The 25,549-nt window shown below is 35.4% G+C and overlaps 1 protein-coding gene across 6 annotated transcripts in view; it reads left to right on the top strand.

Annotated features, from left to right (window-relative positions):
* Positions 1 to 25,549, top strand: part of LOC147070500 (spermatogenesis-associated protein 20) — a 202,961-nt gene that overhangs the window by 132,466 nt on the left and 44,946 nt on the right. For all 6 annotated transcript variants that reach the window (XM_085949534.1, XM_085949532.1, XM_085949533.1 and 3 more), the window contains exon 4: positions 2,169 to 2,371. In XM_085949534.1, the coding sequence (XP_085805660.1) occupies positions 2,169 to 2,371 (203 nt within the window). The remainder of the gene's footprint in view (positions 1 to 2,168; positions 2,372 to 25,549) is intronic.

Raw genomic sequence — 25,549 nt, 5'->3', positions numbered from 1 at the left:
TATTCATTATTTGGAATTCCGTAGAAACATACATATTCGAAAAAAAAATGTTATAAAGCGGGAATCGAACCCATATCTATTGGAATCTTGTGAATTTGCTTTGCCAACTAGCCAATCTGTGTTATACATAATCATATATAACTTGGTTCTATGCGTCCTAGTTTAATCATAAATTTTGTTAATATTGGCGACCAGCTTTTGTGATTTGGAGTCAATATCAATCGACAACAGGTACTTAACAAATGGCGTGCGGTGTCTTTTGAGACAGGGCATTATCGTTTAAATAATATATTAAAATCAAAAGATGTGTTTGAAATACATTATTTCTACTGAATTCTCAATGCCACATTTTTAAAGAAATAAATTTTGTGTTACTAATTAAAGTGTTCGTAAAAAAAAATGTAAAGCATGAAAAAAAATACTATCAAATTACAAGTCACCACTATATTTGGTACCATAATTATGAAGTAGTACTAAGCAGCTACTATCTTTAAATTTATTTATTGGTTTTATGAATACTTATGGGCTATCGTGTTATTATCTTATCTTGGAATAATTAAGGCATGCACGGCTGCATCCACAGCATCTATGAATTACACGCTACTTACATTGATTCTTAGGCAGCGTCAGGATCTCTCCAAATTGTAGGTTTAACGCATTTGCACTTGCTAATATTTTTTAATCAAACCTTTTTTTCATTGAAATACACAAGGTGTATGATATTTTAACACTTTCTCTTCGTATATCTACTACCTACATACCTACTAATTTATTTATTGAATCCAAGACTTACATAATCTTGAAAATATTTATGTATAATCGTAAATCGGATATTCATTCATCTTTCAGTTTAATTTATTGCACTTAGGGCATTTGTACAATTATTAAAGATGCTAATAATTTCGTTCATTTTTGTTCGTAGGTTATTTTACGTTATAACCTAACCTAACTTCCTCTTCGCCATGCTCGTGTCCGGAAAGTTGTATATATGCAATTGGTCATATCAAAGTTTACCGTGAGCCGTTGTATCGGCAACAGGTGAACTAATAGCATTGAGATCAAATACAAGGGAAAGACGGATGATTCAAAATTAGGTTAACAAGTAGATGCTCGTAAGTATCAATACTTAGGTACCTCTACAACAGTGCTCCGAAACCTTTTTCCACCCACGGCACACCAAAGGTATTCCCAGAATTTCGCGGCACACCACACGTAAAACAATTTATACACCAAAACATGGACCCCACATTCTGAACGGGGATCCCAGGACAAGATCTTTAGCGGGCCCCCCTACCTATCGCTAAGATTAAAGAGTGAAGACAGTGTGATACTCTAAAATAGCGTTTTTCAAATAGGGATAATTTTTATTGACCGAAATCCAGTAAATAGCCAATGGAACATCGGCGAAGTTTAGTTCCCGATAGCGTCCCGTCGTTTATCAATTCAACAAATTTCTCTCGAATTTATAGAAAAAGCGCTTCTATAGAATTTTCGGCATTGGTTGCAAAAAGGTTTTGTATCCAGTAGGATTGATTGTATGAAAGTACTGATGAAATTTCTTTTGCAGCAAAGTTAAATGTTTTTGAGACAGAAAATTAATTGCTTGTTTTCAATGGTGTTCTGGTAGTTCCTTTGGAACATTTGTAGAGATCCTTGTCTTAACTCTTTCTGCCAAAGTTCGAGTTTATTTTTGAATTCTTCTACTTTATCAGAGTACGTCAATATATTTTCATTCTGACCTTGCATTGTTTTATTAAGTTCATGCAGGTGCTCAAATATATTACCAGCCATGTACGCAAATTTGGCTGTTGCAAAGCGGCACACCTACCATCGTCTCGCGGCACACCAGTGTGCCGCGGCACACGGGTTGCGGAGCACTGCTCTACAACACGGTCAATCTATTTCATTTGTGTAAATATACTCGTAATGCATCTATGATGACCGCGCGGCTTAAGCATCAGCCTATAGCGTCGTGGGTCCCAGGTTTGAATCCTGGGTCTGGTAAGTACGCATATTGTTTTTCAATTTATGTATGAGTCAGAGCATATACCTAATAGTTTGAGCAAGTGGCTGACATCGATCGACAAGGATCGGACATGGTAGAAAAAAAATATACTCGTTGGTATTATGTCATATAATAACTAATTTCTATATCTTTTTGTTTTCAGATCAAGATGGTGCGGAGCCATCTGGAAACAGCGTTTCCGCCCATAACCTGGTGCGTCTGTCGGCTCTCGGAGATGGTGCATCAGCCCGTCGCAACAAAGCTGAACAGACCCTGGCAGCATTCGCTGACAGAATGAAACATGCCCCAGCCGCCTTGCCCGAGATGCTGTCGGCTCTCATGTTCCACACTGATTCGCCAACTCAGGTTAGATTATGAAATGTCATTGTCAATATAGAAAGTAATGTACGCTGATTATGAATGAATTTTCTAACCGATTTCTGATTGGCTCTTTTTTGTGGACCCATTATTATAATAGATTTCATAATGCGCAAGACGGTTCGTGCCGATAGTGGGATGCACCTATATCACGATGTTGCCACAGATGCATATGAAAAAAGACTGCGTTATGGGGTATGCAGATTAAGCTGTCATATTTGACTGTATGGTCGAACGGTTGGAGGTAACTGTGGACGATGTATCTATAGTCTATGCTGTGGACACTTTAGCCGCGAAATCGAACCGTGTAGGTCTTCGTCTGAATGCGTCGATGACAAAATTTATAAGCAGTGCTGAATTGACGCCGACACTCCTTTGCAAGTTAAAATATTTGAAATCCGCATGGGTGTGGTGGGTGCATTCAGCCAACTTGCAGTCGCGTGGAGGTCTGTTAAGACCAAATGTCGTTTGTTCAACGTGTGTGTGATGACAATATGTTCTCTTGTATGGCTGTGAGACATGGCTGAATGTCTCCACTTTTGAGTATTGAGTTTCGATCTCAGAGTAATAATATAAAGATAGTGTTTATTGTTAAGCTAGAAGTCTTTTTTGTAGTTCTTCTCACAGTAGAATCTCAATTTTATTATTATTAACTTAACTACACGTAACTTACAGTACGGATACCAAATTTAAACACAACATAGTTAACGATATTTTCTACTAAAAAATAATTGAGTACCACTAACTTTAAATTTAAAACAAAAACAACAAATTTTAGCAATACATGCTCGCAGTTTTTGAATTGAATGGAGTCATTCATACCAATTAAATTCAGCCGTATAAATTCTATCCTACTCTAACGCATATTGCGGAGAATATACACGTGCCGAATGCTTTTCCACTCGCACTTATGGTTTGTTTTTGTTCAGGCTTTGGTTTCGATGTATCCGCCGAATCTTATGGGTACGTTGGTACGACCGCGTTATAAACAACCGTGTTCGTGAGCGGACACGTCAGCTCTTGGTGATTGAAGTAGTCGCGAAGAGACGCTCCAAGTAGCTGGGATATGTTACGGATGCAGCCAGAGAGTGCGATACTTTGTAGCTTCGGGGCACACGCTCTAGGATTTCTTCGGCGTGGTGGACTCTCTCTCACCCTGCAGCGGTTCTACAAAGTGATCTTAGGCTCATTTACATGAGTCACTGCGGATGATCCTCCGCAGGGAATTGGATTCAGGCATTCACTATTTGTTTACACGTGTCACCGAAAGTGAAATACTCGTTTCATTCCGAAATGGCGTCAAGTGAAATAGCGAATACAGAAATCGCAGAAACAGAAACCAAGAACCACAAAACAACACTTAGTTTATTTATTACTATCAGTATGTACTATCAAATATTATGTGGACTGCAGGAACATCTATTTAACCGGTTTGTTTTCAATTATTCAAAATGACAGATTACGTATCTATGTAAATATGATGACAGTACTCAGGGGCGCAGTGCGCATGCGCGGAATCATCCACAGCAATGTTATCTGTAAGGTGTGCGCGCGCACACTTACCAAAATGTGTACGCACACATGTTTTCATCGTAAAAAAGTTTCCTTTAGCAGATTTTAGTTTTGATCGAATTCACGAAACCATCACATGCACAATTATTCGACTCATTTCTCGAAAGGCGAAGGTCAAGTGTGACTAACGCGAGCACGCAAGTGAAGTTTTACGTCGAGCGGGATCACTATACCCGTCCCGTTCTACTTCATTTACTCAAAAAAAATATCGTTAGTGTTATAATTATATAAAATCACTGAAATTTTTAATAAATACCTTAAAAATATAAGTTTTAATGAAATTGTATTTGTGTGTTTGTGGAGCAGGGGAAGGTGTAAATTTACCGCACAGGGTGATGGCCCGTCACTGACGGGTGACAACGACCCTAGTTACGCCACTGCTCAGATGCGTTGATGATCCACACACACAATAGAAAAATTATAAGGAACGTTGATCCGCAGTGATAAAAATATGATCCAATGTAGAACAAGTTCAACTTCATTCACTTTTGATTCCGGATGATCACTTTCGATGATTCGTTGATGAATGTGCGTTTACACGGGTCACTGCGATGATCGTCAAAAGTGAACCATGTAAACGGGACTTAAAATTACCATTTCGGATGGTACAGCTCACCAAATAGTGACCGCACCAAATCACTAACATACTCCTTTTTCTGGAAATGTTGAATAAAGTGATATGTTACTGGTCTTTTGGGCGGTTTCCTTACATGGAAACAACGTGTCATATATATGTTAGAAAACTGAAACGTTAATTTTGAAAATAAAATACAATGACCTTTGAAATTGCTCTGTCGTAAAGTTTTCCGTAATAAATTACCAAGGAACCAGGGGCAGATTTAACTAGTCTGAGGCCTTTCTCGCAGCATAAATAATTAAGGCCCCTCATAGAAAAAATAAAAACATTGCAAAATTGGTAATTTCGGCTCTCATTTTTATTCACACCTAAGCAGATTCAATTGATTCCGTTCCTCTTTTCAATTTGACAACTAAATGGTATCACCGACAAAGTACATTATATAGCAGTGACACTCAAATGCTGGTCCGCGGCCAACGAAGTATACATGAAGCGCCTAGTTTCAAAAGCCCCTAAAACGGTTTTTGAAAATTTTTGAGTTAGATAATAATATGTAGTTAGATGGATATTTTTGTGACATATATATTATGATGGCCAAAGATTGAACTTTAAACAACGCCAAAATTCGTCAATACGTATGATCAAAAATTAGGGTAAATTTCAAAACTCGCTGAAATGGTTGGGTGTGCCTTTCAAATACCGCTAAAATGGAAAACCAAAATACTCTTTAGAATGTAACGAATTAAAAAATAACTACATAAAGTTCACAGATTTAATAGATATGATTTTTTCTCATTTTTATCAAAACTACCTAAAATCGTATTTCTCATTTTTCTCAGAACTACCTTAAATCGTTTTAGGGGCTTTTGAAACTAGGCGCTTCACATGTAGTTGAACATATGAAGACAATATTGTTAATATCAGGTTTTTCGCAAAAGTGGTCATTTGAGCAAAATATTCATTTACTTTTTGTATTCCATGCACATTCTCTATAATAAGAGTTTAATATTATTGTAAGTACCTTCACAGTGTCGTCAAGTATTATGGCTATTTTTGAATATTGGGGCCCCTTGTCTTTTAAATGCGGACCCTTATTTCTGTGCGCAGAGTACCAACGAATCCGCCCCTGCAGCGAGAGTTACTTTTGTCTTCGAGAGTAAAAATAAATATTTAGCAATAGCAATGAGTGACACACTTTAATATGTATGTTTTTTGTCAAAATAAAACAATAGAGCGATGCTAATTGTCTGCATTCCCTCAATCATAACTAGATCAGTAGGGTATGTTATGATTTGTAATTGCGACAATATCTCTTGTAATATATTATGTACTGCATTTGTATAAATTGGAAAGACACTCATGAACTCTCACTCAACTCATCGAGTCCGTCATTAGACACACTATTATTGTCACGAGTTCTTAGTTACTCGAAACAAGTCCCTCAGTTCATCGACACAAGCAGATCTCGATTACATCTCCTCATCAAGACAATACACATCTACATCCATCTACACCGCTGCCTCTATCAACTCACCTGCTTACATCTTCACCTAAGCCAGTGTTTCCCAAACTTTCGACATCTGTGTACCCCTTCTATATTTTTCGTTACAGTTAGTACCCCTCGTCAAAAAAAAATGCCTGAACTTTAATAACAATCAAAATATGTTTATTTTTTCCCCTTTTTAGTACATAAACAAAATAATAGTAAACGAAGAATAAAAGTTATGTTATAAATAATATTCATTATAATCGATGAAATTGTTTATGTTGAGACAGATCATCATAATTTGGTTCCCTGGTTGTTAATTTTAATCTGAGATGCGGTTCCACATCCAAAAGCCTGTTCTTTTTTTTGACTTAATCTCTATAAATAATGAAAAAGCAACTTCACATAGATATGAAGTTGGAAAACGCAAGATGTATTTCAGAACTTTCTTCGCTAAAACTGGATACACATGTTGCATTTGCAACCAGAATGATGTTAAAGTACACTCCTTATATTTATTTTTCAAGAATTCGTCTGAAGCTAATTCCAATAATTGCTCTTCTTCCGCATGCGATGAGCCTTCTAGCATGGATGTTGCATTGATGTCGTATTAATTCTTGTTGCACCAGGCGCAGCCAAAATGGTCAAGTGATTTGTTTGTCAATCTACATGTATGTTTGCCAATATGATAGCCAGTGCTTTAAGAGTAATCTGGTATGGGGAAAAATGCGGGGATTCCCTTTTATCGGGCGGAAAATGCGATGTAAACATTTTTGTGACGTCAATAATAATCACAGTTGTAAGCTTCCGACTTGTGTATTTTTCCCAATTGTACCTACTTAGATGAGTACCTTGATACAGTGCTCTTAGTATGCTATTATTTTGCCAATAATTAATACGCACTTCGCGTTGATAACTTCATGCCATACAAAAAATATTTGTATAACTGACAGTGAATTTAGATACACGTGCTAGTAGCTTTTATCTGGCGTACTGGAAACACGTGCATTGTGCCATTAGGAAGTGTGCTTTCCGTCAACATACCAATAGATCGCTTAAGGCTATACTTCAGTTGAGGCATGGTCTAAAAAGATCGTGGCTAGGCGATGCGCGGATTGTACAAATGACGCGTGCCGAACGAAATATAATTTGTCATAAAAATCCAACATGCGTCCATTTAATGTTATGTTTATTGTTATATTACTAATAATAATAGTATATTCATTGACATGTTTTCTTTTTCAAGTACATACGTAAAGTTTTTTAGTCATCTTTACACGCTTTAAGAATATTTTCATCCGACGCCATGACAAAACAAATCGACGTGCGGACACCTCGACGGTCGGTCTCCGATTGGCGACGAGTGTGAAATTTCGTCGCACCTACTGTTAATTACAACTACAATTATTTGCCGTTTCACTGAAGTTGCTCTTAATTATTTGGAGTGAGTTCAGCGATAATTTATAGTGTTTTTTTTTATATACCGTTGCGGTTTTGTTTTGGTCGATTTCTTCGCATGGCTACACTGTCGAAATGTTGTAGAACTGTTCACCTAGATCTGTTCATTTAAGTAGTCAAAACAACCAAACAATCTGGTACTATCAAATCAGATGAATAAGATACCCAATCGATACATTTACATTTTTACATTATTCGTCCATGAAATGGTTTGCTCATCTGTGTGCAACGTTGAAACCACAAATCTCACATATACGTAATGTTTTAGACTTTCACGGTTGTTTTTTTTTAACGTAATAGATTCTTGGATTGCCATCGCGTGTACTCTTCCTTCTTTTCTCGACGCTTCGACTCGGTAATGGCCTCCGCAACGAGCCCGAAACGTCGAGGAAAGAAGGAAGAATCTGCGACATATACCTACGTCGTTGCAAGGCGCACTATAACCAAGCCGTGACACAAAACTGTAAATTTTGACGGTAGTTCTAGTTATTGCTCATACTCGAATGCAATATGGTGAACTGTTTGTAAAAATGTGATTCTTGCATATTAAAATAACGTAATAATTTGAAGAAAATATGCAGTGGAAATTCTTCATTTATTGCAAATAGGTTACTGCTTTGCATTCGAAGATACCCAATAGCTAGCACTACCATCGTAATTCGCAATTCAGTGCCACAGCCTGAATATAGTCGACTTTGATGTCGTGGGTTCATATTTTTCAGTTACCTAGGAATTGGATAGACCAGCGTCAGAATAGAACAGCGATAGAACCTCTTATATATCGTAGCACGTTAAAAATGCGCCGCAGGCGACTTTTAATTTTTTCGTTTCGAATATTTTAGAATTCAAGTTAGAATTATTCAAATAAAATCTTAAAATAGTGTTGAAAGGATTTGAAGAGATAATGTTGCAGAGTTAAAATCCAACATTGTAACTTATATTACAGTGAATATATTTTACCACTTGCATAAAAAAAAGTTAACGTTTTTTCATTGGGGAGATGATAAACATAATATGTAGTTACTTCAATTAATACCACAAAGTATTTTGTAATCAATCAGGTACATAGGTAATTAAAATTTATGATCCAGGACATGGCAGTTTAAACATCCTAATGAGGCCTTTATTTCGTGATATCCAACGGACTTCTGAATGCATAAAAACTTGGGCCAAGTGATGATTATCCATAACGGCACATATAATTTTAATTATTACATTATTAAGATGGGTTTTAACAACCCTTTCATCAAAATCATATCGTACACAAAAACCAGCGACCCTTGCATAACGTTTAATTTTAATTCGCCTAATTATATGAACAGCACGCCGTAGGTTCTGGCTAGGGATTGCAATACCGAATGAATATATCAATACCGGTATTTCGGTATTTCTTATTGAATACCGGTATTAATACCGGTATTCGTCAAAAAATTGTATAAAAAAATAAGTAGGTACCTGTCAATAAATATGACTATTAAAATCTATTTAAAACACTATTTTATTACAACCTAAAATACCTACCTACATTTATTATGTTGAGCTTTGTAAATATGCATAGATCATAATATTTTAGAACTGCTAATTTTTACAAATACAATACGTCCGGGTCCAGAAAAATCTCTCTGAAATTCAACATTTGTTGGATATACCTACTATCAACGTTGGATCAATGGTTATAAAATAAATGGAAATATTAACCACGAATGTTTTCTTTTAGAAATATGTCAATTCATCGCGACAATTATTATCCTATAAATATATTTGAGTGATTTTGTTTTAACATTATTTAACCTTTGTTAGTTTCAGTCGATATATTTGCGTTTTGGAAGCATAAAACTTATATATTAAATTTAAAATACAATAAGTAGTAAGTAATGTCAAAATAACATTAATTTCAATTTGGAAAAACAAATGTGTATTCTTTCTTAATACCGAAAATACCGGTATATTGGATTTTTGAAACCGGTTTTTTGGTATCGATAAATAATTGAATACCGGTATTGCAATCCTTAGTTCTGGCTACTGGCATGGTTTTTACAGGCATTTGTATCGGTTGCATTAGCATAGATAAAACATTTCGACCTTTTATCTGATGTTGGGTTAACACTCATTGATTTTTGATAACGAAATAATACTTTCACAGTGCTTATGTCTTGCTGTTTAAATGTTGATAATGTTATCAGTACATGTTATCAATATTATCTTATTACTGGCAGTGGAAAAACTCGTTTGATGTATAAATATGTAACATTTGATTTTATTTTTCGGTAGATGGATTGAAATGTTTCCCTGGCAATTTAAAAAAATAAAACTACTTTATTTGCGATAGCATAATATCACAATTCCCAGGGGTGAATAATATGCCAGGAGGTATTCAATTCTGAGTAACACGAATTTATGGAAAAATAATAACCAATATGTTGGGTCACTAGTGTGGTGTTCGATGTGTAGATTGAGGATGATGATGATGAAGTCTACGATGTAGCAGGGTGAGATTTATTAGCAGCGTATCGGTACAATAGTATATTATACATGATAGTTACGAGCTAAGTACTTGGATTCGAGTGACATCTAGATAAATTATTCTTCGTTATTTATAGGTACACTAAAAGGTAATACATTAACATTAAATTCTGTTACATAATCATATTGAACTAAATATAGAGTCAGCGTTTTAAATTGAGTAGCGAAATGAAATATTATTTGTTATTACAGTTGTACGAAAATATAATACTATAAAAAATGATCATTCAGCTAATACACCGTAATGATTTATAATGTGCTGTGATATGTAATAATATACCGTATTTAATGTCGCCAAACAACTTGCTGATTTAGCTAAGATTGTTTGCTGGAAATGGATTCGCTGGGAATATATTACTGCAGAGCAATTTGATATAATAGATATTTGATCGCTTATTATTCTGCATCTACAAATATTGATTATAGCACAAAATGAGCATATTCATTGTGTAAACCTTTCTTTTGAAAAACGATTTTATATTCCTAAAAATAATGTAAGATTTTTTAAAATAATGTTAATATGTTTAACTTGTTACTATCTCAGTATTTTATCACCTACGTCAGGGTTGGGGAACCCTTTTACATACGCGTGCCAAAATTTCCCAAATATTATTTTTCGTCTGTTTGACGTACCAAGCAGTTTTTCAAATTTTACACTGTGGCTTTAGTAACTTGTTTAAAATATCTACATTCATAATAATATATTTGAAGTTAAATTAGAAGTTTAACATATTGTAATATATTACAAAGACACTAAGTACATGTTATGCAGAAGTGTTAGCGAACCTTTTTACGTACGCGTGCCAAAATTTCCTTAAAATTATTTTTCGACTATCTGACGTGCCGAGAGTGAGGAAAAATTAGTTTTTAAGAATTCTATTAACAAATGATACCACTAGATACCTAGAAACGACACACAGAACATAGCACACACTAGCTTTATCACTTTTTTTAATTACGCCACATTTTCGGTCCACCAATTATGAAACTGTCTGCCAAAATTACTACTAGGTACTAGCTCCACCAAGTATTAGTTTCTTATTCGGTACAGCCATTTTTTCGGAGTTATAGGCGAGTGAATAGTGAATAATGAAAGAATCGTTATTCACTAAGGGGGAAACGCTCCACACAGGCGCGAGATAAATGGAATCAGCTTAGAGAGGTCTTCGTTCAGCAGTGGATTAAGTAATCCAAGCTGATGATGATGGTGAAAAGGAATAGAACATAAAAAAATCATGAAATATTCTCCACCTAAAATCACCCCACGCACGTGAAATACATACATATTCGAAGCGATATGGCGGAACGCAGTCATTGGCCACCCAATTGGCATTATTTTACCAATGTCAGGTTAATTATAGACCTAGCGAGAACAACGTGCATATAATCACTGTCTCCGCGATAAAAAAAGAAAATCATAAATCACATCATTTAACTAAAAATGATTATTATTGAGGATGACACTAAGTACACATTACTGGTCTATTTTTGGTGTACAGGAATGTATTCGTAAAAAATTCAGTGGATGCGGGTTCCAGTCCAGCTAGGCGTCGTATATCGTATAGATTCTTTATAATATCTGACGTGTTTTCAAATTTTGTAAGAACGTATATTTGTTATTATATGTTATAATGTTTGAATGGTTAGGTCATGGGCTGCTTTCATGTTGATTTTAGAGATTTTGTTATACTTTCGTTAACATTTTATACTCAATTTGTGTGTAATGCAGGGCGTCGAATCGTTATTTTTTTCGTTTCGGTTTTTGTTCCGGTTCAAGTAAAGCATTTATATCGGTTCGGTTTCGGTTTTCGTTCCAAAAAAATAACGGTTTTTCCGGTTTTCGGTTCAGCTCCGAGTGATAATTTTAAAGTGTTTTTATTTGTATTAAAAAAATATTTTTCACCATTAGAACATTTTATGGTACTTTATAATATTCCGGCGCCACGCTACGAACCCAATTGTTATGCTGGACCGCACGGCCGTAGCCATATTTTTTTTAAACATAATATATTATGAATTATGAGAATTATATTGAGGTGCATCACGACAATTGAAGTGTTGAGTAAGATCATGTTAACGCACGTATTTGAACATGTACCGAACTGAAAAAACCGATAATATATTTTTTTTCGGTTGGGTTACGGTTTTCGTTCCAACAAAAATAACGGTTTTTCCGGTTTTCGGTTCAGGTCCGGTTCAAAGCCTTTGTATAATGTGCTTAATTTTAAGCTTTTAGTATAATTGAATAATTTTAATGCAGCTATGAACTTTTTCGAGGCTCCTTATTAAATCTTTTGACGAATCTATTGCTTCATCTGCGTCAAAGAAAATCGCTGCTATATATTATAACATCAATGGGTTAGTCCAGTTTTTAACGAAATTTAAATTATTATAATATAAACAAAAAAATAAATACGTATAGACCTTGATGTCAAAATATTATACGTCCAAATGCAGTAGGTATTTGCGAAGATATTGTTTCATTTGGATACACAATACATCGATTTAGATTTTTTTTAAATTTTAATCAAAACATAGAACACCTGTGCACTAACCCATTGATTGATATAATATGAATTTAAAACTAAAACTTTATGTTTTGATTGATTTATGAAATTCTTCGTCATCAAATGAAAATCGGAATTTCGCATTAAAATTTTTCGCTTTACTGTTCGCTGAGACGAAAATAAATAATGTGGGCACATTTTTTATCGCCGCAAAAAAATTTTGCGATACCTTTGTGTACAGGCAACAATAATTTCAAATGTTTTTTTTACGTTTTTTTTTCAGTAGGTACAACACGAAAAATTGTTTTTCCAAGCGTGACCGGCACGCGGCCTTTTCAATAATATGAAATCTTCTTTTTATATTTCGGTCAGGCGATGGCGCTCTGCTGTAAATAAACCAGCGGCTCTCAAGTCGTCCTCCGTACTCCGAAAGGTTGGAAATGCACTCATCTGTCAAATTTAAAGTTAATTATTTTCATGAGAGAACATATTATTAGCGAATTATGTACTTATTTAGGACACAACATGACATAAAAATATTATAAAGGTATTTAATACGTAACATTATTCGAAAGTTTTAACGAAAACTGTCTATAGTCAGGCCGCGACACTGAATTAAGAGTTCTGACGGAAGTGCTAGTTATTGCTTAAATTTTAATGCAATGAAATTAATTGTAACCTGTTCGCTGTAATTGAAAATTTCATTCATAACGTAGGTACTAACATTTTTTTTCATTTTCATAATTATGTAAAATAGTATAAAATATTGCATTTGTAGAATAAGCAACAACTAGCACTACCATCGAAATTCACAGTTTCGTGCCGCAGCCTGAATATAGTGGGCCTTGACACGCGCAAGTGAAATACAAGCGGTTCGGGCACAGGTGCTGTTCTTTTAATTGACATAACCAATAGCAGACGATGTCGATGTCTAAGATGGCTATCAAGGGCACAGATCAACACTAGCAAAAATATACATTATTCAAAAATACACATTATTTGAAAATAAAAAATATTTTTTTTTTTAAAATTATTGGTACCGGGCGGAACTCAAACCAGCATCCATTGAATTCTAGTCAGCTTAGCCACTTGCACCATATCAAATCACTATAAATTAAGCAAAATTTTGAATCAATGTATTACAGCAATAGATATGTATTTGCCTTAATTCCTAAACGGCGTCAGGATCTATTAAAATTTTAGTTCTATCGTTGGTATTTACATAGCAAACTATTTCTTTATCCAATGAATAATGATTGACACGATTTAAAAATGTCGCATTCTTTATTGGACATACATAATTTAGAAACACCTGTTTGACTTGCATATGTTTAATACAGAATGCTACATTCTTGAATATTGTCAATTATTCATTGAATAAAAGAGATGGCTTAAGTATTAAAAACTAGAAAGAATGGCAAAGTTTTAATTTACACTATATAAAAATTTATTTTAATGTTAAAAAAAATGTAGCACCTTATTACAAATGTTAATATGGCCACTAAATATCAGTTTACCTACATATTGCTATAAAATGCAATGTGTTGATCTATCGCCGTTGATATTCACGAGAGAACTCTGCCATGCATCGAATTTTGGAAAATGAATATTAATGAGAATCTAGTTCATAAACGTCAAAAGATTATATTTATCAATATTGATGTCCAGTTTGATCTGCCTGGCCCAATCCAATATTTGTATCGAATCGGAGTTCATGACAATCGTTTAAAGTGACAACTTCTAAGTAGAGATTCACGTCATCAGCGTACATATAATCAACAAAAACGGAACATTTAAAAGAATTTTCAGCGACGAGGGAAACCAAAGCGAAGAATTTGGTAGCCAGAAAAGACTATCGCCAGAGATAAGAGAGATATATAATATTATTATGTACATATTAGATACTGGCCCAAAGAGATTCGTATTTTAGAAAAGTTTAATATTCTTTCCACCGAATTCCTGTACCTAAATGTACGTTTAAAAATGGCACAACACGTGGTCGATATAACCTGTCGTGTGTGTTGTACAATGAATTGGAGAAATTTCTGAAAATGAAACTTTAAATTAACATTTAATAATAGTATGTGGGTGCCTATTGTAATCTTTCGACTGCGGCCTACCTTCCAATGGACAACAGGGGGCTATACATTGTGATTTCATTTCAATGGAGTGGGGTGGTAAATGGTGACGAATTCATACAAGTCGAGATCACACCAGACGTGTTTATTTTATTTCGAAACGTTAACAAAAGAGGGACTTGGGTATATTTAGGGATCCAGACCGTTTCTGAATCCGTTAGTGTTTTTTTGCATTTGCGACCATTTTTTTAGTGTCTTATTGCCCACTTGCTCTTAACGCCCCCACACTGACCCTGAGACCAGAAACTCTCCCAAAGATCTCTTCGGTGTCTGCAGTATCTAGATTCCCAAAATATTTGATCTACTACCTAGAGGAAAAGGTGGTATCATGGGCCCCTGCTAGTAAATTAGCCCACCTAGGATTTTCGTATTTCTGATAATGTCATCCAGCAGTGTATCATGAAATATAATTCTCCTATGTATTACGTGTCTAGGGAATCACGATTCCTCCGCGTGAAGCATACGCGTCGTCAGTGTCGGGCATTTTTATCACAACGTGTAAAGTGAAAGTTTATCGTCCTGCACAAAAAAAATATTTTCTTAGACTTTTTTAGGATTCAGAGACTTCTGAACTCTGAAGTGATTTTGTCTACATCGAAAGAACGTGAAATCAATATTTTCAAGTAAGTTTGCTCAGTCTTCAATATTTTAAATTATAATTCAAAAAATACCGCGACAGTGTGTGTTGATACAATGGCCCCCCATGGTGGTGTATAATTTGGCACCGGAGGCCATATTGCAACCATTTTACCTCGAGTAAAAATATTATTTTTAGGCATGCCGCGGATGAATCTTTCTCCGAGAAATAAGCATAAACTAAAATTATGAAGCGAGGAGTTATGATAAGTGCAGTAGTTGCAGTGCGGGAGAAGATGGTGGGCTACAAAAAGCGGTGATTCTAGGTGTCTGGTATATATGCATTCAACAGAAATATATTTAATAATGCTGATTTTATCGCAGCAGAGCATGAAGCTGCTGAACCTACAGTATATGAATCCATCTCAACTCCGATTGTTCCTGATCAGCCAAATTCCGTCAATGACTCTGCAGAAACGCTTCGCTCTCGACAGTCCTCTGAGAGTTCTCTTGTACTGCCTGAAAATATTGTGCCAGTTCCACAGCCTAAAAAGAAGAATTCAAACAGGGGACGTAAGGCATCATCGGCTGCTCTCCTGACCGGGTCCGCCCTACAAAGCTGGCTTAGAAGATTCTATGAAGAAAGCTGAACTTAAGCAATCAGTAACGGAAGTAGCTGGGCCTAGTCTTGGGAGGGTTAATCGAGGCCGTGGTGGTGGTCGTGGCTATGCTAGAGGCAGGGAGTTAACAATATAGAAAAACGACGTCGCATGAGTTCTGACTCAGAAACAACTGAAGAATCTGGACCTCCGAGCTCTGCCTCGGATATGTCCGAAGATGCAAATGCGATATCCATATTTTGCAGGGAACCTTATTCCATGGACCGACATGGTGAAATTTGGATTCAATATCTTATTTGTCACTTATGGGCACACAGCGAATGCACATCGTGCGAAAAATATGAATATGTGTCTGATTGTTGTTTAAATAATTAAAAATGACAAGATTACAAATTGTTTGATTGGTTCTGTAATATTTGATGCTTAGTTACTAGTACATACTGTCATCGACAAATATATCTTGTAAATTTCGATGGGGGCCATATTACCCTCACATTTTTCAAAAGTAGGAAAGCTTGGTTTTTTGTTTACATGTTTAATATAATTCAATTGTTTTCTTTTTGGTTCCACGTTTTAGCAGATACAAACTTAATAGTTTATTGAACATTAAACAATTTAGAAAAACACTTTTTGAGAGAGTATATTATAACCAGATTATAACCAATAGAAAAAATCTTTTTTGAAAAAAGTAAGCCAGCCTGGCCGGGAATCGAACCCTGCATCTGCTGGGTTTACGCCCCGCCCCATCCGTCGCATTTAACCAATATGCTACGGCGTGACATACTAATTGCGACAAATTTTAATTATCGGTCAATTTTAATACCTACTCATCAGCGCTCTTCCAAATCAAGCTACTTTGGCAATCGATTTTTGTTTCTTAAATCAAAGTAGGTAACTATTTACTATTACTTCGATTACTAACCGACGTCGTGGAATTTCTCCAATATTTTATTAAATCATCATTATTATATCATTATTAATCAATATTAAAAAATAAAACAATGGTTTCGACGAAGATTGTTTCGTTTATTTCCAATTCCAGTATACTGTCCAAGCTGGCCGAGTGTCCGGACTTTACTTCCTCCAAATATGTATTTAATATGATGATAATTTTCTTTTTATAGTTTGACACTATACCTAACTAGATTTTAAATGTTTCAATAAATTCCCCTTACTACTCTTGACCGACTTATTTATTTATGCTAACTTACGAAAATCTACGTAAAGAAAAGTTTTTGGGAAATTCTTGGTTCAGTGTCCTATGAAAATATTACTTTTTTGGAATGTTTTAACATTGCCTTTCTTTGTCCGGTTAAACCAAGCTCATAAATAATATCGCCACCTAGTAGGTACATAGTGTTCCGGAGAATTTTTTGCTGTAATTCAATTTAGTACGGGGCTACCCTAAAGCACTATTTCGACTTGTATGAAACTTAGTTATCTATGCGTTATAGTATTATTATTTGAAATAATACCCGTTTATATAATATTCTATGGGATTTTAAGAGCAGCCTTTCTTTGTTCCATTTCAAAGTTGTCAAACATATAAAAGTTTTGTCTGAATTCTGTCACAGTTTAGTTGGATGTGTGTCAAAATATATCTCACTTGATAAAACATCAAATAGGAAATGTTATATTGTGTTATATTTTTGGCGTATGAAGAGGTGTGTGAATAGAAAGGTCGTTTTTGTTGGGATGTTGTGAAGGGAGAGTTTATTTATCGGTACAAGAATATAATAAATACAATAATAAACGTGTGGTTATAATCGCGGGTACAGATGTACTGGTGAGATCGATGTGATCGAGAGATTGATTATATTAATGAACTGAGAGACTGGACTCGAGTGGAATGACGGTTGACTATGTCGAGTGACGGACTCGTGACGATAGTAGTGCGTCGGGTGACGGACTCGATGAGTGAGTGAGGATTCATGGATTATCCTTCTTATTTATACAAATGCAGTCCATAATATATTACAAGATATATTGTCGCAATTAACAAATCATAAAAAACACTACTGATCTAGTTATGATTGAGGAAATGGTAACTTCGTTTTCGCTCTATTGTTTTGTTTCGACAACAAAACATACATATTATTAAAGTGTGTCAATACAATACAAATATTCATCATCGTCAGCCGGGGTACCGTATCAAAAGCAGGTACAGGTGTATCAAAACAGTCCAGCTTTGTGATTATGATTAAAATCGAGGTAATATTAGGTATCTACTAACAAGAATAAAATTTATATATGGCGCCAAATAGGTGCGCAGAAAAGTGTTTTACCCCCCAGGGCAGTAACAAAAAATGCGCCCCATACGTAATACAAAACTTTTACTTAACCTATAACTTACCTCTAAATATTAAGTTCACATGTTTACCATTAACACATTAAAAAAAATAACTTATAATATACGTGTCATTTAGGCCCCGTTTTTGTTAGTATAAAAATACTTGATTTGAAAACACAACTTAAACACAAATATATGTCCAATAGAAAAAAATCGAACCTGTAAGTAGTACTTATTGTGAAAACCATTAGTTGAATTTGTCGCAATTCGATAAGATACATATAGCATAGTGGTCAGTGCGATTCCTGAGGGACGCAGGTTTGAATCCCGCTGGGTGTCGTATTTTTCTCAGAAGTGTTTTCACATTATGTATGTTCAATAAAAGAATGTCTGTCTTTTACTTGTATTCCTGTGGTTTTAATTGTGCATTGCACATCTTGCATATTTTCGTGAATGTTGGCAACACTGCTTGTACCTCAGATCTTCAATAAAATACCGTTCTGCGCAACAAACCACTCTGGCTTATTGGGCCCCGCTAGGTCCTGCATTCTGACCTTAGGTGTGTCATCGAAAGGGATCCAGTTTCAAGCCTTATATAGTAAAATTTGTGTAAAAATTTGAACTCCTTCAGAATAGCCATATTCATGGCCCCCACATCTTGAAGCAGCCCCCCAGGCCAGGATCAAGCAGTGGGACGCTTTACATAATCGTTTTTTTAATGTTGTTTCAGGAAAAAATAATGGTATTTAGATGTATTTTAGCGTTTTTTTTAATTGTTTAATAAATCCACTTGAATTATGGAGTTTTCGAATATCGTCAAACAGTAATAAAAAATTACATCACACAAATAGACATTTTAAAATCCTACGATAATAGAAATAAAATAGCGCCGCAGGCGACTTTTTTCCCATTAGATCAAATTTGTGATGCGTGTGTTTATCTCACTTATCAGGTCGACCCGTCGCGCCGGGTCCCCCATAGCCCGGGCCCCCAGGCTAGAGCCCTGTCAGCCCTCCCCTTGTGATATTAGATACTATTTTAGATGGTGATAGTAGTTAAACAGCTACCTTAATTTAAATTCTACTAATCGCCCAAGTCGATAGTTAATAATTATGTTAGTTAATTGAAAATATGAAATATTACCCCCGATTTATAAGTTAAACTCATTACGCTCAACTGATAGACTTTGTTTGTGTTATTTTCTACTCCGTTTATCTTCATTTATCTAGGCCCATAATATTAACTACGTGACCAATATAATTTTCAGTAGTTTAAATTCAATTTTCCCCCCTCTACGTTTAATGGGAATACCCCTGGCGGTGTTAATTTAATTCATTTTCGGCTTCTAATTGATATCACCGATCCGTTTATGCTGCTCTGGGGCTACACTGGACACTGGGGTGGAGTCGTAAGCGGGGTTGTAATTAAAACTATAAAAACAAAAAAAACACAAATTTAATGACATTATAATTAATGATTATGCGGTTATTCTAGTGTAAATTGGCAAGAAAACGCTGTGTTGACACTGTAACGCATTTCCGAAAATGGAAGAGCAAATCGTCTAAAATGCATCTAGTAAGAACTCTTGTCATCCCAATTTTTATAATATATACGTATTTCTACTCTGTGATGGTTACATCAATAAAGATGGATTTAAATTGTGGTACTGAAGGCAGATGCTTACTGAGATTCGTGGATGGCCAAACGAACGAACACGTCAATCATCAGCGATTTCCAAATTCGGAGCTGGATTTTCCAATTTTTCGGTCATATAGCTCGCAAGGAGCCTACAATTTGTAAGGAAATGAAGGGGCTGTTCATATCGGTGCAACCAGCGGTTCGGCCCATCGGATCGTATGATCTGGTCGCCACAGAGGGCAATATTGTTACAATTTAAAAAAACTGTGGCGTCACACTCAATTTGAAATTCTCTTTACTTAGATTGTTCGGAAATTTTGTAATAATTTTTGTTATTTACCATTTTTTTAATTTGCCTTTTTTGTGCACGTCATGTAAATTCAGTCAAACACACTTGAGTGCATGGCGGCATAAATCATGGGTAATTGCTTCTGAGATATTCCCAGTCATAAAAAAATGAAGGGCGAGTGTGGTTTGATGGAGCCATTAACTTCAATGATCGCAGGGACCACGACAACCTGGAAAAACTAATGGTATTTGGTCAAGTCTCAGGGATGGGGTGAGCTCTCTTCTGGACGGACTAAATCAAGAATACCTAAGTGGAGCTAAGTCACGGAGAATGCTGCCTGACGGCCAAACAATTCGGGTCTAAATCCTCAGTAATGGGGTCTGTACGAAGAAGACCAAGCAAATGTTAGTCACTTTCAATTCTTGGCAGAAAGACATCGTAGTAATTGTAAAGTTAGTAATAGTAATACGTTTGCCTGGCTCCTTTCCTGTATATAATAATTATTGGTATTACAGCAGTAGATGAAGAATACCACACGGACTCTCCGTCGATCGATTGACATACGACTCTGTCAGACCTCACGAAAGATGGAAGTATGGCTGCCATTCAATTTTAGATACAACACAAAGAGATGTTATTTTTTTAAGGTAGTAAAGGCAGAAAATAAAATTGAACATTCTGTTCAACCACATAAGTAGGTTTTTTTTTTTTGTGATTTTACCGAGGCTTTGACTGCGACTCGCTGTCATATCGCCTCTTCTCTTCTAGAAGGGGATCCTTCGATCAGGTCCTCACTCCTATTCTGTTAAATGGCTTTATAATTATTTTGTCTAGCTCTTCCGTCTTTCTTTCTTTCTTCTTTAGACGCCAGTGTTTTATGCACCAGAATCGCTCTCCTCCGTATCCATCCCTTCTGTATTTTCGATACATCGTGTAATCATTGAATTTCAGATAGTCTAATTCAGACCTCAGCCAAGTCTCTGAGATTAATGCTATTGAAATTTTTTGTCTTATTAAGTAGAGTTCTATATCATCCTTTTTTTTGCTTCATACTTCTGGCATTCCATTGTAAAATCCTAATTTGTTTTTTATTATCCATTTTGCTCCAGAACCTCCCCTAGAATTTCCTTTAAGTGTCCTTCTTTGAATTGTTTGCATACCCAGTCCACTGCTTTAATTATTAGTTGTTTAATGATCTGCTGCCAGTCTCCCCCTTTCAGCAAGACTTTCATAATTTCTCCCATCGCGTTAACCTCTGTCTTCCCTTTTGAATTTTTCTTATTTTTTGTAGGCTTTACGCTACTACCTGTAGATATTATTGTTGAGCCTGAAGCTTCTACCACCGCTTCTTCTTTCTTTTTGTTTTCCTTAGTTTTTTGAATTGTTTCGCTTTCATCTCTTCCTACGATTTTTTTTTGTTTTAATATGTCAGCATAGCTATTATTTAACATATTTTTTTTGCTTCCTTGAAAGGTATGTTCATTTTTTTCATTGCTTCTTTGCAATTCTTTTCCTCTTGCCACTTTGGGCATTTTTGGCTGTTTGCCGCGTGGTTACCTTTACAATTGATGCACGTAATTTCCTCATTTTTTTCGCAGGTTTTGTGGTTTTCACCACACTTAGGGCACGTTTCTACTGTACGTCCGCAATTGTTCGCGATATGCCCATATCGCCAGCATTTGTAGCATTGCATAACCCTGAATACATACGGTTCTACAGCAAAAGAGACTCCATATATGTAAATTGTTCTCGGCAATATTTTCTCCCCAAATTTAATACTGACTGACGAGGTCTTTGTCAGCTCTCCTGTATCACATTTTCTTGTCAACCTCTTAAGGTTGATTACTTTTGCATCACTTTTGATTTCCATTTGCAGTTCTTGGAGGTCCATATCAATATCGACTTTTCTTATTACTCCATAAGAGCAGGAGTCATTCTCTTTGGTCACAAAACCGAGATCTTTGAGTTCTCCAGCTTGTTTCACTTTATCTGCTTCTTTTTCGTCTTCTACTTGGATGTACGTCTTTAAATTTGTATTGTAAATTTTCTGTACTTTTACTCCTGCCTTATGCAGCATCTGCGCTATTTTCAATTTTAATGGAATTTTACTTCCCGTCGCTATCATGACGATGTTTTGGTTTCCCTTTGGAGTGACCCCAGAGTCTCTTCTGGGTTTTTTTCCAGAGGTCACCGTCTGCCATTCTTCTTCTTTTTCTCCAACCACTTCCTCTTCATCATCGTTTCTTTTCTTCTTCGTTTTTTTGGTTTCATTCACTTCCATCGTGGTGTTTTCCATTTTATTGCTTTTGCCGTTCACGCGGTCTTGGAATTCGCGCACAGTGTGAACAAAAAACAGTGTGGACAACCCCTCGCTTCACAGCGTTTGACGCACTCCCCGCACAAAGTGCACTATCCGTGCAACAATAAATATTTTTCACTTTTTCTCAAGCACTGGCACTGATTGTCAAAATCACATGGGACCACACATGTTGAGTTTATTGTCAAATTCATTTACAAACAATATTATTTTTGTTGTATCCCGTATTTATAACCGTTCGCGAGTAACCAGGCGAATTGCGTCCCGAATACGCAAGCGAAGTTGTACAACCTCACTCCACCGCTGTTGGCTTCCGACGCATAAGTAGGTTGTCAAGTAAAATGTAAGAGTTATCGAAAAAAACTTAATATCTAAAAATACCCCAGACAATACCGCTCCACCCCTCGAACCGCCTGCTCGAAACGAAGACAAACTTTAACCATTAATTACAGAGGCGGTGCGGGGTTATAGGCAAAACATCGGGCAGTCAGTACAACGTTGGTATTTATTTAATGTTTATTTTTACGCCGGAGAAAGTTTTAGGTGCCATTTTTTGTTTATGTTGGGTGAAAAAACAAAAATATTACCTTATGACAATGCAAGTGATTTTTATTTTTAAATGGAAATAAACAAAAAATTCTCCGCTTATTAAATCGATAGATAGAAAACAATTAAAATATTTTTTTAAATTAAGCAACTTTCAAGAAATAATAACAATAAATACTTAATAAATACTGAATAAATACTAAAAAAAACTTTTATTGTGTAAGTAAATACATCCGAGCCTGTTATCTAAAAACATTTGTAAACAATAATTGTTCTTTTTATACAAATATAAACCCAACCTTAAGATATAATAATCAGAGTTCAGTTAGAATCTGACCAACATAAGTGCCTACTATGCATTTTTTCCTTGGTTCATCATTGTTTATTAATTATCTTGTATTTTTCAATTAAAATGTAATCTCATTCGTTATAACGTAATCGAGAGTTCAATTCAACTCTGAGAAAAATGAAATGACAATAGGTAGTATTATAATTACAAGTCTTTCTAAACATGTACGATTACGGTTCCAGAATATGTTAAATCAAGATTGGGGTACTTTTAAATGTATAACAGCGATGTCTTCTTCTTTTTGGTATCGTCTATAATCGATGGTTGACGTCCAACATACAGTACACCTTTCCTATCCTGATTAGATCCCCAACGCCTTGACATTTAGTAAATTATAGAGTTTTCGTGGCTAAGAGAATTTCCTTCTACTTACGCTTCTGTGGCCATCTACCTTTCCCTGCGTGAGTTGGATTAATTCGTACTTCTCATTGCGAAAAATTTGGTCGAAGAATGCAGCTTTTCTGCGCTTGGTAATAAAATCTCGTCATTGATAACGTGATCAATCCGTGATGTCTTCATGGTACATCGATGCAGCCACATTTCGAAAGCCTCCAGCTTTCTTGTTAGACACATCGTAAATATCATCATCATAGATGAGGACTTTTCTATGATCATCGCATCAGAGTCGATTGAGTAATAATCATTTAAAAATTGTGTAATCATTGTGTCTTTAATTAAGTATATTAAATTCCATTAATCAAAATCAATTAAAGTCCATTTAAAAAGCAACCACGTGGAATAGATCAGTGTAGATTGAAGATTGAATGCTAGCAATCATTTTAGTTTGTTATATTGTAATGCAGTGGCGATGGGTGGAGGTAGGCTGCTAGGATCCGACATAAATAGTGCACATCAACTTTGTCAGTCACTCGTATTTGTTTTTATTGAACTAAGACTACAATTTACAGATGGAGTTGGTTAATTAAAAAAAAATTAAACCCTTCCTAAACCAAACCATAATAGTTTTGGTATGCTTTGGGCGATCCGACAAAAATTGTGCACACTTTTTCATTCATACTTATTTGTTTTCGTTGAATTTCAAATGCATATTACACATTTTGTTGGTCAGTTTTATAAAATTCATTAAGCCCTGCTAAACCAAGCCAAACTATATAAAAGTATTATTCTATTTATAAAATATCTAAAATTATGTATGATTTAATGTCATAATTATAGATATTTTATGGATATGTAGAAGATTATTTTTTGATTATTATATAATATTATGGCTTGGTTTTTGCAGGGCTTAATTGAATTTCAAAAACTATCTAACATCATCTGTAAATTGTAATCTTTGTTCAATGCAAATAAATAAGTATAACTGATAAAGTTTAGTATGGACAAATCTAGTCATCCGGTGGTATCCAAGAAGTCCAAATCGTCCGCAAGGTAGACCTAGAGGCCGCTGTATCGATGAAATGATAAATTCTGCGGAAGTACGTGGCAACGCAATGCACAGGACCGAGAGAAGTGGAAGCAGCTTGAAGAGGCCTTCATCCAGCAGTGGATAGATTCAGGCTGTCAATTCAATTTCAATTTCAATTGATTTATTTTACATATTGTGGACATTACAAATTATAGGTTTAAGACGTTCACAACATGACATTTAGAAACAAAGAAATATTATTAAAACAGTTTTATGTACATAACACAAGAGATAGATCAGTATTAAGTTATTCTACAGTATAAATGTGGAAATACAAAAAATATTAAGTATATAGGTACAAGGAAGTACACCGGATGAGTTAAGCAGACCCTATTTTAAGAATTTAAAAACAACGTCCACCTAAATTCACCCTCACGTAAGTGGAATATATCAATATCCGAAGCGATTTCATTAAACATGGTTATTGCCCTCCCAATTGGCATTACTAATGGCAGGTTAGTTCTGCACCGTGGGAGAACAAACAACGGATGCCCTCGATTCCTAAGGTAATTATCAGAGACACACAAGCCAACACCACCAAGAATGGCAGAGTTCATATTTACGCCGCGTATAAGTCTGAAAAAATATGTAGCTAAATAAAGATCCCTTCTAAATTTTTTGATGATGATGATGTACTATTTATATCAGGTCTTAACAGCCTACCTCCACCCTTCGCCGCTGTGGTAATGTTATACGAGGAACCCATGTTTGGAGCATTGGACCGCCGCCAAACTTTATGATATAAAGTTTTGTCACCATATTAATACTTGTCGACCGAATTTCATCAACTATAATGGGTAATAGGATAAAAGCCACTCACAGTTTAAAACAAATGTAGATGTATTCACAGCACC

The sequence above is a fragment of the Rhyacophila brunnea genome, unplaced genomic scaffold, assembly GCF_057557595.1.
Source record: "Rhyacophila brunnea isolate RB1 unplaced genomic scaffold, BYU_Rbru_1.0 scaffold_22, whole genome shotgun sequence".
In the NCBI taxonomy this organism is placed as follows: Eukaryota; Metazoa; Arthropoda; class Insecta; order Trichoptera; family Rhyacophilidae; genus Rhyacophila; species Rhyacophila brunnea.
This window is presented reverse-complemented; position numbering and strand designations above follow the sequence as displayed.